We start from the raw sequence: 16,278 nt of genomic DNA, 5'->3' as shown, positions 1-16,278 counted from the left end.
TTAGTCGAGAATGAATGCCTCAGATTTTAGGATATGCTGCAGAAATTCCTCCCCTCCTTGTCTGCAAGCTTTTTAAGATGAGGTAGGGAAAATGACAAAGAGGAATTACAAATACTTGATGACAAGTTTTATATTTTGAAATTTTAAATAATGGACAAATGCTTCCCTGCTGTAAGCCATTTCTTGCAAATTTAAATTAAATAAAACTGCATGAAATTAAGGTTAAATCCTTGTTCCTCATGTTTTTGGGGCTTTTTTCCCCCCCTTTTTACTTTAATTGTTGCATCTGCTGAAAGAAGACTCTGTGCTCCAAAGCATTTATAATGTGCCAACCCCAAAAGGCTGTGGTCTCTAGGATTTCCTTTGACATATTCATGCTCAACCATACAGTTTACAGTAAAAAGCAAGGCTAACGAATCTTGGACAGGAAACAAAGACTTGATAAAGAATAGTGTTCTTTAAAATTTCACATCTACCATATTTTTACAAGATATGACTTGCCTTCCTAGAAAGCTGTAATGAAGTGTTCTCTATTGCAGCAGCTGCAGTGCATTAGAGAAATATTCTTCTTTTAAATTTGCTGAGGTTATTCTTCCAGCAATTTGGGGAAAACGGAATCGCTTTTCAAAATCATATCCATCAACAGTGTCTGTCTTACTCTGCACACAAGGGATTTAACGTGTGCTCTGTGAGGGAGAAAGGTGAAGCCATTTCTCTCCTTCCTATAGCGATGACAGTCGGAAAAGCAGTAAAATCCTGTTTCTGCTTCATAATGTTTGCGCGAAGTGGTTAGGCTCTGGCAGACGGATGTGAATTGCATTTTGATTCTTTTCAAAAACTTGAGTCAGTATTCAGGGTGAAATTTAAGGTCATGCTGTTAGCCAGAGCAGTTCCGGTTAAACAGATCTGCTATTCACACTGACGGTGCCCCCCTTTCAGTAGGGAGGAATAAGGGAAGCTGCTGAGGACGAGTGATGACAGGTGCTGCCAGCAGCAGTGATAGTAGGCTCAGTAATTTAATAAACTGGATTATTATGCTTTTTAGAGTCAAATGGCTGAATAAAACCAATGTGGAGTCCTTTTAAAATACCAATTTTAGAGCAGTTCTGTGCAAAACTTAATTCGTGAGAAACACAATTTTAAGCTCTATACATTGTTGTTACAGCCTTTCTTCTAAATCACACTCACAATGAACATACAGGTAATGGTTACTCACATCCCATGGAAATAATCATCGCAAAGTGTTACTGACATTCAATGTAGCATTTTATTCATGTTTCGTATCTCTTTTCTTTTTCCTTAAAAGAGCAGATAGTATTATAACAGAGTTTGTAAATGAATCCTAACTGATAATATGTAATCATAGTCCATTTTTCTGGCTAACAATCGTAGCAACACTACATCAGCCATTAAGAGAAGCAGGATCCCAGCATTCCCATTCTTTAGAAATCTGTGGTGTTTCACTTTTCCTCTCTCATCAGGAAGTGGCTTGAAGAGCAGCTTTCCCAGCTTTCTGAGAAGTCCTCTGTCAAGGATAGAGTGCTGTAGTGGTCACAATTTCTGTCTTCAAGGGCTCAAAAGAAAGAGGACCTTACAGTGTTCGAGCTCAGCTTTCCAGGAGACCAGATCAATGGTCTTAGGAATAAGCTGTTATGTAGGCTTCCTCCTCCCCTGCAAGCACAGCTGTGCAATATAAAATAGAAGAATTTGGCATCCAACTAGAGGATGGGATTTATGTTGTTGGGTGGTTGGTTTTTTTTTCTGCTGGTTATAAGGGTTGTTTGGTAGAGTACCAAGGGAAATTGAGAGCACATTCTGACTTCTGTCTTTTGCCATTTTTAGTCTTTGCCAATTTGGCATTCACCAGAGGAAGACTTCATTTCATCTGTGAAAGAAACAAGCTAGCTCTTGGATACTGTAGGGTGGAAGTGTCTGAGCCCAGCGGTTGTTGTTCCCAAAGCCATGCCTCAAAGGAACCTTTTCTTATTTTATTTTATTTTTTTTTTAATTGAGAAATGAAGGAGAAGAGAGTATATGATCTCAGCTCTCAGAACAAGTCATAAAAGTGACTAAATCCTTAAAAATTACATATCTGTATGGTCTAAACATTAATTGGGCTGAGAACAAGGTGTCCTGTATTTCTCATGTTTTAAGGGAAAAGTCACTATCAAAAGCACGTAGCAAACCTAGCTCTAAAGACATGTTTTTGAACTCTTCAGGGAGATTTACTTAAAAAAATTACTTTCTAAAGGACTTCCTAACTTTAGCTCTTATTAATGTTTACTTTTTATTTTGAAGATGTAACTTCATGAAACTAAGATGATCCTACCTATAAACCACATATTCAAACCCAGCCTTCAATACCCAAATGATGTCTTTTAAGGAGAGGTTTACCCAGTACTAGGCTTCTTACTACTTCTGTTCCTTTTGTTCCTTAGCTACATGTATTTGAAACTTAATGGTCGGTGTACCTGCAATATGAATACCTGTTTTGAGCATCTCTTTGAGTTTAATGTAGAGATAACTGCTATCTCAGCTTTAAACTTTGCCTTGTTTATGAGAAAGAGGACTTGTGAATAACAAAAGTGCATCCTTCAGGTGAGCTGCACATTGAGGGCAAATGTCCAAAGTTCACATTCTGGACCAAATGCCTTTAGAGGGCTGGTTATACCCATTTCAAATTTTTTCTGAAGGAAAAATCAGTAGCAATGTGAATTCTCCCCTCAGAAGGAACGAGATAGCTTGTAGTCAATTGTAGTTAGGACTGTGGTGATCAGGAACAGAACTGCAGAAACCAGCAGATCTCCTTGCAAGTTCTTGTAGGCTTCTCAAAATCACATATGGCCTCATCTTTGGTTTCCTCAGGTCAGTTAATGGCAGCTGCTGTCTGGAGAAGGAGGAATTCAGTTCTTAGTCCCAGGAGGACATCTCAGGGCGCATGTTTGTCTCCCTGTGGTTCAGCGATCAGTGAATCAGATAAGCATCATAACTCTTCAATGACAGTTGAAACCCATTTTTCCACTTTGAACACCTTTTTGTTAGTGGCTGATAGAGCTTCTTCAGTCCTAACGAAATCAGTGCTGTCCACTGTCAGATCTTCAGAATCTTCTCTAAAAAGACACATTGAGCACAACATTTCTGCTGGCATCCACCTCACTACCTTATCCCCATTCACAGGATGTCTTTATGGGTTCTCTAAACTTGTTGAAAAGTGATGCACTTTTTTAGGGGTTATTATTCTAATATTTGGTGGATCCAAGTTCCTGGCAGGAATAAGGAGTCTGACTGTCTTTTTTTGTCCACCTTGTCATTGGGAATTAGTGATGATGATAACTTGTGAAAAACACAAGCTTGTTACCTGAAGTCAATAGTCCATGAAAGAAAACCTTCCCTCTGCTGTAGGCTTTGCTGGGGAGAAGGAGCAATTGGTCCTCAGATCAGAAGAGCCAGATGTCAGGCCACGGTGACTAAGTACTACTTTCTTGAGCATGACAGAAGCTGAGAGCTAGACTCAGTAGTGCTGGTGATTCAGCTGTAGCATTGTATATAGATTTGGATGCTGCAACTCAAGAAAGATAAGAAACAGATGGATAATATCCAGAAGAGAGAGATGAGTGCTGAATGTTTCAGAAAACATAGCTTTCTGAAAGAGCAGAAGAATTGGAATCGTTCCATGTAAGAAAAGCAGGCTGGGATATCCTTAGTCTTCAAATATGTCTTGTTGTAAGGAGAAAAGAACAAGTGATAGATAAGACAAGAGACCAAAATAGAAGAAGAACTAAAAAGCCATCAGATTTGATTTTTCCACAGAAAGTATATTGAAGCACTGGAATAGCTTGCTGGGTAGATCATAGGAATATCTGAAAGATGGTAGGAACAAGTTAGACAAAGGTCTGTCAGAAATCACAGAGGTATGGTTGATCCTGCCATTATGAACAGGTTTGAGTTAGATGCCTACTTAAGATCCCTTTAGTGCCCTATTTTTTTATTAATAGGTGTTTCTCATTATGAGGACCATAATCTTTCCATTCAAAGAACAGACAAGTACCTCATTCTTTGTGATTCTGCTTTGGAGAAGAAAGGCCTCCATGGCATAAATTATAAAATTAAATGTTAGCCTTTTCCCCTATGTGACTAAAAAATAGATTTAATAGGTACTTCTAGTGTTTTAGACGCTAGTAAGCTGGAACCCCTTTTACAGTGGGCTGGAGTCCTGGGGGCTTTCAGATGCAGTAGAACAGTCAATGTCCTAAATAAGCTGTCCATACTCTTCCAGCTAGTTTAGCTGCTTTTTCTACTCTGACAACCTCCCTGTGAGAAATAAGGTTTTATTTTAGTCTTGTCTTGTACTGTATTCTAAGTATAACTACTTGAAGAGTAAGACCAGTATCTTCATTTTTAGTATCTGGAGTCCTTCAAAATACTCTTGTCTGGTCTCCCACACCCTTTCTTTCTAGGAAAGGTCATAACCAGAATATTTTGTAATATTTTGAGTGGCCCAGCCATTATACCCATCCAGCAGAATCAATCAATAATATTTTATGTAATGTTACTCTGAAGATATTCCCACTTACATTTATCTTTGGTGAGAATAAAATACAGCAAACTCTAATTCCACTGAACTTTTTTGTTAGTACCGTAAGTACTTTTATCTTTTAGCCAAAAGATGCTGTGGAATTATTTCATAGAATCATAGAATAGTTAAGGTTGGAAAGGAGCTTAAGATAATCTAGTTCCAACCCCCCTGCCATGGGCAGGGGCACCTCACACTAAACCATGTTACCCAAGGCTCTGTCCAATCTGGCCTTGAACACTGCCAGGGATGGAGCATTCACAGCCTCCCTGGGCAACCCATTCCAGTGCCTCACCACCCTCACAGTAAAGAATTTCTTTCTTATATCCAGTCTAAACTTCCACTGTTTAAATTTGAATCCATTACCCCTTGTCCTATCGCTACATTCTCTAATGAGTAGTCCATCCCCAGCATCCCTAAAGCCCCCCCTTCAGATACTGCAGGGCTGCTATGAGGTCTCCACACAGCCTTCTCTTTAAAATGCAGTGCTTTGTAATTAATTCCAAAATAACTAAATATATACTTGTTTTATTTTTATTCCTTCAGGAACTGCATCTGTGGCTGTTGCAGGTCTTCTTGCAGCTCTGCGTATCACCAAGAACAGGTTATCGGATCACACAGTGCTGTTTCAGGGAGCTGGAGAGGTAGGTATGAAAAAAGAAACTTAAGCAAGTTATGTGTATCCAGTTAACAAGATAAAATGTGTAGAAACATCACTAACATCTGATGAAAGTTGGTTCTTATTTTAAATGTAAACTTACAGAAAAATCTGATCATCTGGTCAAACCTTGTATTTTTCATGAGACATTTTACAGAAATCTCTTTTTAACACTTCAGGGTTTAGCTCTCCAGCTGTAAATTACTGAACTGCTGTCATTATAAATCAGCAAAACTTTTTGGAAAGATGAGGAAATATATCAGGCCACTGCAGAGATGTGAAATAAAACACATTTACCAAAGTCAGTGTTATTTAGGAAGAAGGAGTGCCCCTTTGAATTTTCCTGTCATTAAATACAGTTTTTCAGTATTCTGCATGTTAAGATTGTCCATTTCTGAAGATTTTTATGCACATAAGTTTTTGATACTAATTTTTAAGTATAAATGTCTAAGCCACTGACATGTAAGTGAATGTTGTACTTATCTACAGTGTGGGTTGCTGTCATTTCTTGTATGAAGTCTACAACCCCATGAAAGCTTCTGAAAGATGTTATTCATGGTCACCAAACCCCCTTATAGGTGCAATATACTAATCCACCTTTGTGGAGTCCAGATATCTTTAATCTGATTCAATAACCTGATGCTACTGAGATGAGGTGTGTAGTCTTCAGAATGACTTGCATCCACATCTCACATGTTAACACCTTTGTACATCAAGACTGCCTATCTCTTTGAAGCTCTGTCCTCTGTTTTTGCTCCATGTTCAACAGGTGGATGTATCCATGGTCTAATGTTTATTTTTTTCATTAGTATTGTCAGTGTGCCTCTTGCTGCAGAGGTAATTACAGATATCATCCCTGTTGTGGGAGCTCATTCCTTATAAAGCTACTTATTTGTGAACTAAAAAAAGCAAATCTCGCTTGATTCTCACTGAAGCTGAAAAACAAAGAACAAGAAACAGAATCAGCTTCATAAAGATGTATATGAGTAATCGGAAACACTGAGTGGTCTGTTAGCTCATTTTGTTGCCTGCTTTTCAATCTGTACCTGTATGACATTTGATCAGCTGGATGAAATATTATAAAATCCAGTAAGAATGATACATGTTTCAGCGAAGTATTGATAAGGTAATTTTTTCTTGCCCCTGCTTTCACTGGGACCACAGCCAAGTGTAAAGTTACCAAACACATGAATAGTAGGTAAAAGGAGACTTTTTTAAAAGGAGACATTTTTAAAGAAAGATAAAAGCTAAAAGTCTTTTAGGGACTGCATTTTACTTTCTGGCATGCAGCGTTTGGTGTCCTTTGGTTTAAATTGCCAAAACTGTGGTTTCAGCTTAAAAAAACCCTAAAACAAATGAATGAAAAAAAAGAGAAATTTCAAAGAAGAAACCATAATTAATGTATTCTGAGATGATTATGTGGAGTATATATTAGTTCCAGTATCTTTCATTTATTACACTCTCCACACTGTAAATACCATCTATACTATGATCTATCTATATGATTGAAGATTTATCTATACTATTTATCTACATTATGGTTTCTAATTACCAAATGGTAGCAACAGTTGATTAGTGTTTATGAAAAAATAACAATGTCATTTTATTGTTAGATAAAATAACAAAGCTTACCTAAATAGTGCATAGAGGAAACAAGCAAGCATGGCATTTCTTTCATTTCCCGTATTGTATGCTACTTTTCTTCTCTTTCCTTCAGGCTGCACTGGGGATAGCAAACCTCATTGTTATGGCCATGGAAAAAGAAGGGGTATCTAAAGATGCAGCTATCAAAAGGATATGGATGGTTGACTCAAAGGGATTAATAGTAAAGGTAATACAAATTTCTTATTCCTTTAAATATCATGCTAGTTACTTACAGTCTGTAGATAAAGGCAAGACCATATTATTTGTGAAAGCAACTACAACAATTTATCTTGACATAGCAAGCTGTTTTTCTTTTCTGAAGTGTATTAAATGAATTACAGACTCCTATGTTGCTCTGAGAGGACTGGGGGGACATCATTATGCTCAGAGTTCCTGCTCTATTTCTATTACGGATGAGCACATAATGAAGAGATTTTTTTCAGCAGTTCATTAAAATATGTGTAAGGAAAGAAATGTTCAACTTATGGGTTTAATATTTCCCATGTTAATGCAACTCCTGTTAGTGCAGTCTCGCACAAAGATGTACAGATACATTATTAGGATTGCAAGTATGTCATCCTTATGTAAGGAATGAGATATATTGCATCAAATAGCTTCTATGCACAGTGATCTAGCTCATGTTGCAGATGTTGTGGTCTGTACTGCTATCAACACTGGTCAGAATTTGAAGCTGCTGAGAGACTTCATCTGTCACCCTTACCTCATTCTTTCCATGTGCCAAAATAAAGAAACATATGAATTCCATGTGCCAGAATAAAGAAACTGGTATGTTTTAGAAGGTGGTTATGTATTTAATGGTTTGTGAGCTACTTAAAAGAAATGTATCAGAGGCCAGTTGGCTTTGCTTTTCCACTGTGCCTGTTGGTTAGCAGTGTTTACAGTCAATCTTTGTGTGGTGTTCTTTACCTGTCTAATACCTAAGATCTTTTGTTGTTCATGTATGTTTGCTCCTGGAGCATGCATTCTTCAGTCAGTATCTCTGTTGGCTTATTGAAAAGCATCACAGCACCTTTCACTCATACTGTTAAAGGGAAAATAGTAGGATCATAGACATTGAGACAGGAGAGTATTAATTAAGGTCATCTTGAACATCCCTTGCCAGAAAGCACAAAAGTAGCCTGATCAGGTACAGAAGAATGTTGGTATTTCCTACTATATATGGCATTTTTTTTTTCTTCTAATAATCCTAAAGTGCTTTTGCATTCAAACACAGATGCCTGAAGGCCCAAAACCTAGAGGTTGCCTAAGAAGAATGTTGGGTCACACATTTCTTTCACCATAGAGGCTGGGATTATCAACTAATATAGCTGAACTAAAAATCACTCCTGGTGGTGTTAAGGAAACAAACTGATGGGGGGAGAAGCATAGAAACTTCACAGCCCTAAAGCAGTAAAACAGGTCTTGGCTGCAGGTCTGCCCAGCTAAGGTGGTTAACCAGCCCTTCTCTCCTGCTCGTTTCTTCTTCCTGCTTCTTTTACACCCCTCACTGCTAATTTGCTAGTCAGCCGAGAAGCTAGGTTGCTGTTCTTGGTACGCAGCAACTCATTCTTTTCACACATTCTATATTTTTAGTGATTCGGTGACTATATACTTTCCTCACCATCTTCTGGCTTTAGTGCTCTCAAGTAGTGCCAAAGCCAATCAGCATCAGACACAGCCTCAAAGTTCCTTTCCTCTGCTTATTCTTGGTGGGGATTTAATTTGGGTTTTGTCCAAAAATCAGTCCACTGAATTTCATGTTCTGCCTGGAATGTATTTGTGAACTGTTTGTGATAGCCAGACATAACAGCTCTCTGAGACAGATTAGGGATGAATTTGTGGCCAGATGTTGATACATCAGCAGGAGCTGACGGTGCACATTTCAGGTCACTGCTTGTGTTCCTGGAAGACTTCGGAGTGCAAGTGTTCCTTTCTGGCTCAGGTCCTGTGGGTCCTGAGAACTGATGGGTGCTTATGGCTGTATTGTGTTTGAGTACAGAGCCTGCTGGACTTAGGAGCTGGGTATACTTCACTGCAAGTCCTGAGCTGGGTATAGGGAAACCCATCCTTGGTCTAGGGCTCTGCAAATCCTCTCGGATTTCTTCTGCAGCTAAATGTGCCTCCTAAAAAGTAAAAAATATTAAAAAATGCCATCCCCCAGAAGAACAAAAATACAACTTAAACCTCTAGAAGCTTGTGATTTAACTGACGGGAAGTCATGTATCCAGAAAGTAAACAATTAAGCTATTCCTGGTTCCTTTTTCTGGCCTGAGTGAGAATGCTGTACTTAGGTCTGCTTAGGAAGTTATTTTGGCTTTAGCTGGTTGCAGAAAAGTGCTGCAAGACTTGAAGGACTTTCCAAATGCTTAGACATGAAGTAAGAGAAGTAAAATGAGGAAGATTTGTGAGAAAAATATACAATGGGAAGGACTCTGGTTTTGGAAACCTTTTCATTGTTGCAAAGGTAAGATTTGACAAGCAACAGCATAGACCACCAGTTAACCCACTTTTGCATAAGCTAAGCTGACTTTTGTTTCTTACTACGAAGGGGGTGTATCAATGGAAACCTGCTCAATGAGAGTCCCTTAAAATTTTCCTCACCAAAACATGCTTGATCAAAGGAGGGAGACCTTTTCAGTCCTAGAAATACACTGATATGTTGCTTTAGCAATATGAGAAATAGCAGAATCTCTGAACACTCAGCAATTTCTTTGTCCAACTAAACATATTTTTACATAATTTTTATACCATGTTGTCCTTTGATCATAAATTTTGCAGTGCATCATCATAGATTTAAACATTGTTTCTCTTTAAATCTTTTTTCTGTAGTATTTCGATCAGTGCAAAACAAAGAAAAATAAACTTGGAACATTTGTTGTCCTGACCACATTTTCTACCTTTTTCTTCTTCTCCCACCAAGAGCTGCCACGAAGTCACTTACCAGGCTTTTGTGGCTGCTTTTTCCTTTATGGCTTTCTAATTTCAGCTGAAGTGCAGCTGTGTTTTCATTTTCCTGTTACTATTTCTCTTCTCTTTCTCCCTAAACCATCTTTTTTCATTAAAGCAGATTTGATGACCAACTTTTATGCTATGTTGTGGTGAAATAGTTGGTCATGAAGGTTATGTTTGTTATACTGCCTATAGTTGTGCTCTCCATTCTAGAGACTTTATAATGTTGGGAGTTTTGTTTTGATTTATTCAGTATGCTTTCACCTTTTCAAACTATTTTTTCTCCAAGTGTGGATAAAGAAAGTTTGCAGATCAAATTATCCTTGGAATTTTGTCGCTTGAACTCTAAGGCTTTTTGAAACAGGTATTACTCCCCTTGAAATGCCTGTCTTAACTATTCCAGTGCATTCAGATGGACGTTTTAATGTTTAATCAAACGACACTTTTATTTCAAAGTTGCTTTTTCAGTCTCGCATACTTGGATATTATTAGGCAGAAGCAGTTGGGGCTCCTGTTTAAGTCTGAAATTCTGAATTCTGTCGCATCGTCACATTCTGTCTGATGAATATGTATTTACTTATATGAGCACACTGATGGGTAATATCTCCCTCATTCCTTTTCTTTCCCATAGTCTCAGTTCCCTTTTCTGTTAATCACACAAATATGCATAAATGTGTGGTGTGTGCTGAACACATTTTGTGTCTTTAAAGCTGTCATAGTGTCATAGAATCATAGAATAGTTAGGGTTGGAAAGGACCTTAAGATCATCAACTTCAAAGATAGTAAATTGCTTTGTGTCAAGTAATTGAGAAGAGGCAGAAAATGATAAACAGTATAGGGATGTTCATGAGGTTCACCATTGTCTGAGCATTTCAGTTATGTGCTGCAAATGCTTTTTTCTTCTTTTTATTTTAAGGCAATGCAAAGTAGGGAGATAGGCAATATGGTTCTTGGAACTGACCAGGAATATGGTGCAAATAATAAGGCATTTTTAATACTTAGTGGGACTCTAGAAACTCCCTGCCCTCTGCCAAGGATGGATGCTTCTCTGCTGAGAGTGGGTAGGCTAATGGGAATGTTTCTGGGCTGCCAAACATGCCACTCTTGCAGTGAAGTTTATCTGTCATTTGCAGGACAGTGTGAGATTTTTGTGTGCCACAATCTCTAGTGCACAAATGAATTTCCCTCACATAGACATGAATGCCATCCTTAAGTTTAAGAGTATGTCAACATGGAGTAATGTTGCTTTTGACAGTTTTGTACTCTGTGCTTTCTACATCAGCACAGTAATACTTGTATTCTAATCATGTGGTTTATATTTTAAATGCCCATTAGATGTGTGGTAGATGTGTGAGTATATGTCCCCTGTAAGACTGCATCCGAGTGAATCCCAAACTGAATGGCAAGCACAAGAACATCAGTTGAGATCTGATAGTTGAAGGTCACAGAATATTGATTTTTCTAAGAGAATCCCCAAAGATTACCAGTTTCTGAGGTCCTAATTAATTAGAATAGAGTTACCCAGTAATCTTTTAGTTAATCCTCTAAAATGTTTACATTTTCCCTTCTCCTTCCCCCATTTGAATATCCCTGGCAATCTTATTCAGAGAAGTCCCTCATGACCAAGTAGCTGGTGGTGGGTACTACTCTTATATGAGATTTTATTTTTTCATTAAAGATATACATTCATGGTTCAGTATTTGCTTAGAGAACGATAGAAGAGAAATTGGGGAATTTGGGACTGATACCAGAATTTCAGTGCCAAATAGGTGTGGTCGCTCCCATTACAGTCAGCAGAGCTCATATAATGTGTGGAAGAGCCTTTGGAGCTCACAGTCAAGAATCTTAATATTGAACTGAATCCCCTGCAGACCACCTGATTGTTACTGATTTTTCTTATATTTTAGCAATAATCACTTTCTTCAAGGGTTTGGATTTCATTCGAGATACTAATTTGAGAATTATTTTAATGTTAAGCTTCATATACTGCTTAATATTATGTCTTCCTCTTCTGCTAACTTTTAATCGTTTCTAACTTTCCTTTTACCAGCAGTTAGTTATTCTGACTTTTGTCCTTCATTAAGGCTGACTGCAACTAGCTAGGACTTTTTGAGCCAAAAAAATAAAAAATGATTTGAGTCTTGGGTATCTCCAAGGCACCACAATTACTTAAAGCAGTTTCTGCCGTATGTAACTCATGTTCTATCCCAACCAAGCAACCCTTGTTTGCATTGTCAGTTACTCTGATGTCTGGGGAATTAATCTGTGCAGTTTCATCTTGCATTTATCTTGTTCTGTATGAAGTATAGGTTATGTCGAAAGGAAACACATTAATTTGTCTTTGAATGTTCATTGCATTACTCATACTTAGTCAGAAATGTATGAAAACAAGTGAGGGCAAGGCAAAAGGATGATTGGTGGGGTGTGCTCAAGGGATACCCACTTTATTTTCTCTAAACAAGACTCCACCAAAAATTCAGGTGTTAAATTTGCTAGCATGTAACTATTTCCTCTTTGTCACTGTGTACTTTAGATGCACTGATGAGATGGTAACTTAATTCAGATGGTTGATGATTTTTTTAGCTCACACGCTGTTTAATCATTTAAATAAATTACTGTTTTACTCCATTACATTTCTGTTGTTCTGTGGCTTCCTGACTTGCCCAGCTTCTCAGATCTTGTTTTCTCCAAGTAATTGTTATTATAAATTTTGTCCTGCCTGTTAACCATGTGTGCTTATTTACATGGGAAGGGTATTGTATAGATTGTACAGGGCTTAAACACCTCTAATCTTCTAACCATGTCTTTTAAAGTCAAACATCAGAATGCATTTCTTACCTAAATCATATCTTTTACTGCTAACCATTATGACATTATCACCTCAAACTGTTGGGTTTTTTTTTTCACCCAGTTTGTAACAAACTGTTTATTAAATCTGTGTTCAAGTTGCCTCATCTGGTTTTAATCTGCTCTCTTCACCTTTAGTTGTTAGGTGATGAGCTTGATCAGGAGGCAGAGTTCCTTTATAATTAGGGCCTTGATGTGGGGATTTGGGAGGGCTTGCGTGTCTCTGGTTTTGTTTCCTAAACAAGGTAGCACAGGAGTGCCTGTCAACGGCAAGCCTTTGTGCTTCAGTAACCCCTGACAGTGATGGACTGGACTCCATACTTCCACCATCAATACTGTCCTGAAGTCCTGTCTAGGGAGGGCAGCCTGGCCTTCTGGCACACCCTCTGTGCCTCTCCTGTCCCTTTCCTTTCATGGTTCTGGGGGGCTCACCAGGGAGGTCTCTCAGCTCCTAGCACTGTCTACAGTCCCTGCCTAGAACCCTCCAGATGGTTCGTCAACAACCTTTAGACCATGGGTTTACTTGTGATGAAAGAAATAAGAAGCCATGTAGAGATCATCTCCCCACAGGGAGATGTTTCACCACCTTCTCCCATGACTCTTAACCACATCCTTTTTTCCCCTTCTTCCTTGATGCTTTTAACAACTGCTTCTTTGTTTGTTTTGCTCTTAACTCTGCAGTAGGGGAAAAAAATCACACGAAAAATACAAGTAAAATCAGAACAGTTGCAGTTGGAAATTCTCTGCTTATTAATGGACTGCTTTAGTCTACAGTTCTCATGGCTTTTGTCGTTCTCATGTCTTCAGTATTGAAGGACCTCAATTTATTAATTTATCTGTGTGCTGATCTCTGTCCTCTTGTTTAAATAAGCCACAGTTGACAGAGGCAAATGGAGGCAAGTGTTTGTATAAATAGACTTGTGCCTCCCTCGTTGTGAGACGGGACTTGTGCCAGCACCTCCTCTAATGTGGGACAGCGCAGTCATCAGGATGCTCTGGCTTATTCTCAGCTGCCTCCCAGCTGATGGAGAGAGCAAACCTTGAAGAGGTTCCAACCGTGCCTCCTGCCTTCCTGACATAAATCTGCTCTGCTCTTCAGCCCTGGTTCGTGGGGCAGCCCTGGCAGGACCAGCTCAAACAGGCCATGGCATTAGACTTCACATTGGAGGTATTTGTAAGACTTGCCTTCTGTTTTGTAATATCCCACTGTGCAGTCTGGTCTCCTGTTTTTACAGCTGTTTTCTATAAATTTTCTCAGGGTTTTATTGATGGGTGGCTTTTGTTTGTTATCTGAGTCTCAGCTTGGTTCTATAATATGATGATGATATGAGTTATTTTCTGTGGAAACTGTGATGCACATTAGCTTGAAGCCTGATCCCAGTATCTCCTTTGCTGCTTCTGCTGATCAGCCACTAAAACTAAAAACTGAAGAACTCACCCTGAAGCTATGAGCTGCTTTCAGTTCAAATCCACAATACAAGAAGGTTTTGATAAAACTGTTAACTACTGAGGCCTGCTACTAACTTTTGCTTCTTGAATTAAAGATCCTGGTGTCCAAGTGACTATGGTTTACTATTTGTAATAGTAATACATAATAGCAATAACTCATCCTGTAGGGAGTATAGATATTTTAGGATTGCCAAGGTCTTTCATACTTAATGTCACCATCAGAGAATGCTACTCTTGTTTCTTTATCTCTGTACTTCCTTCATCTGCTAACTTAACACTGTCCACATTGTAGCTCATTGGCTAATAAAAAATTTAGCTCACATTACTTTCCATTGGAGATACCACGGTGGCTTCTAATACAGAAACATATCTGTTTTCAGGTTGTTCTCTTTTGTTCAAACCCAAAGTATCCCATAGGTTTCTTAGCAAAAACTAATACTGTGACAGAGGCAATACTTTTGCCCTCTGAAGTAATTTATCACGTCTTCATTCAGTCTTTGAACTTAAGTTTTATTATTCTGTGTTTTTAATATCCTTCATCTTCAGCACTCTAGTGAAGTTGTGTTGAATAGTTTATTTAGGCACTCTGAATGCACACTGAAGATGCTGTAGCTGTCTTCCTGGTTACCTTAGTATGTAGTTTGCTCGGATTTTTTCTTTTTCAAGCAAATTTATTGTCATGTCCCTAGCAAATAACTTATTCCTTGACGGGAGATAATGTAAGAACACATATCATTGCAAAAAGTTATATAATGAAATGTTGGTGTTGTTCTTTACTTCTTTCTTGGAGTGTTGAATATCTGTGGGAAGTTAAAAGCAAGAAGGATATATAGCCCCTTTTTCTAACTTTACCTTCTTCCTCCTAATGAAAGAATTTGTATCTTCCCCTCTGAATAGCTGCTGGTAAAATCTCTTACTTCATCTGTGGATTTCAGTGTGAAAAAGTTTCTTTCTGGATTTGGAAAAGGTGCTTGTTACACATAGTAGAAAGCATAACAACCTAAGACAGCTGCTGTTTGGCCTAGATGAGTCTTCATTCTGCAGTCTGAACAACAGTGAATTGCATGGTTTGGTAGGATCCCCTGGGAGAATTCCTCCCTTGCATGGCAAGCACTGAAGTCCTTCACTGAGATGATGAGACTGCATTGAGGCTTGGTGTACTGAAAGGGGCACATCTTTAGGGTGCTGACTTTTCTGAGCCCTTTTCATTCACTGAATAAATGTTTAATAATGCTAGAAGAGCAAGGCAGTGGACTTAGAAGACAAATACAAATACAGCTGAAGATTATGTTTCTACTTAAAAGAGTTTCAGAGACACAGAACCCCAGAGCTTTTACAAATTCTTAGTATGGAGTACTTTACTTTTTTCTTTTTCCTCTTAGAAGAAGGGAAGTATCAGTGAGCTGTGAGCTGTGCTGGTGTCTTAGGGTTATAGAGACACAAGCAGAGCAGAGCAGTTTCTGATTTATGCTGCCTTGTGTTGATCCTCTTCACCTCATTCTTAGCAGCAGCAGCCACAGTACAAAAGCTGCCTAAGCCAGGGCTAGAAATGGAAATGTCAGAAGATGGGTTCTGCGCTTCTAGAGGATCTTTTAGTCAGAGCAGCTCTGCACTGACAAATCCATCTGCTTTGCATCTCTCCAGCATCAGGAGAGAGGCAAGACAGAAAACACACAAATCCAGAGCTGAGACTTCTGCATTTCCACTCCATTCTCTTCTCTTTGCTGACTGACAAAAATGCCATGATTTCTTATTCTGGCTGTAAGCATTCAGGGGCGGATGTCTGGAAGCTTGTAGTAAATGGACTGGCAACCCCTTACTTTGAGGCTAAGCGTGCACAAAACTCAGTTATTTCTTTACTGCACAAGTCGTTGCTTGCCCTGTTGGCAGGGCACAGAGGAAAGATATCCAGGCTCTTGCTGCCACATCTCTACTTTGTGGAGAGCAGAACTTAACCTGCCAATCTGGAGAAAAAAAAACCCAAACCAAAACACTATCTAAAGCACAGCTTTCTAAATCACTGGCATTTTGTAACCAAATCAGCTGGCCAGTCTTGAAATCTTGGACACGTTTTTGAGGGAAGTGTTAATGTCGCTCCTTTAGCATCACTGAATTATAGAATCATAGAATCATAGAATAGTTAGGATTGGAAAGGACC

At 38.7% G+C, this 16,278-nt stretch overlaps 1 protein-coding gene across 1 annotated transcript in view; it reads left to right on the top strand.

The window, feature by feature from the left end:
• ME1 (malic enzyme 1) overlaps window positions 1-16,278 on the top strand; it is a 167,375-nt gene that overhangs the window by 133,800 nt on the left and 17,297 nt on the right. The window contains exons 8-9 of the mRNA XM_005153144.3: window positions 5,120-5,217; window positions 6,949-7,062. Of these exons, the coding sequence (XP_005153201.2) occupies window positions 5,120-5,217; window positions 6,949-7,062 (212 nt within the window). The remainder of the gene's footprint in view (window positions 1-5,119; window positions 5,218-6,948; window positions 7,063-16,278) is intronic.

This window comes from Melopsittacus undulatus, chromosome 3 (genome assembly GCF_012275295.1).
Source record: "Melopsittacus undulatus isolate bMelUnd1 chromosome 3, bMelUnd1.mat.Z, whole genome shotgun sequence".
Classification (NCBI taxonomy): Eukaryota; Metazoa; Chordata; class Aves; order Psittaciformes; family Psittaculidae; genus Melopsittacus; species Melopsittacus undulatus.
The sequence above is the reverse complement of the archived record's forward strand: the minus strand, read 5'-3'. Positions and strand labels throughout refer to the sequence as shown.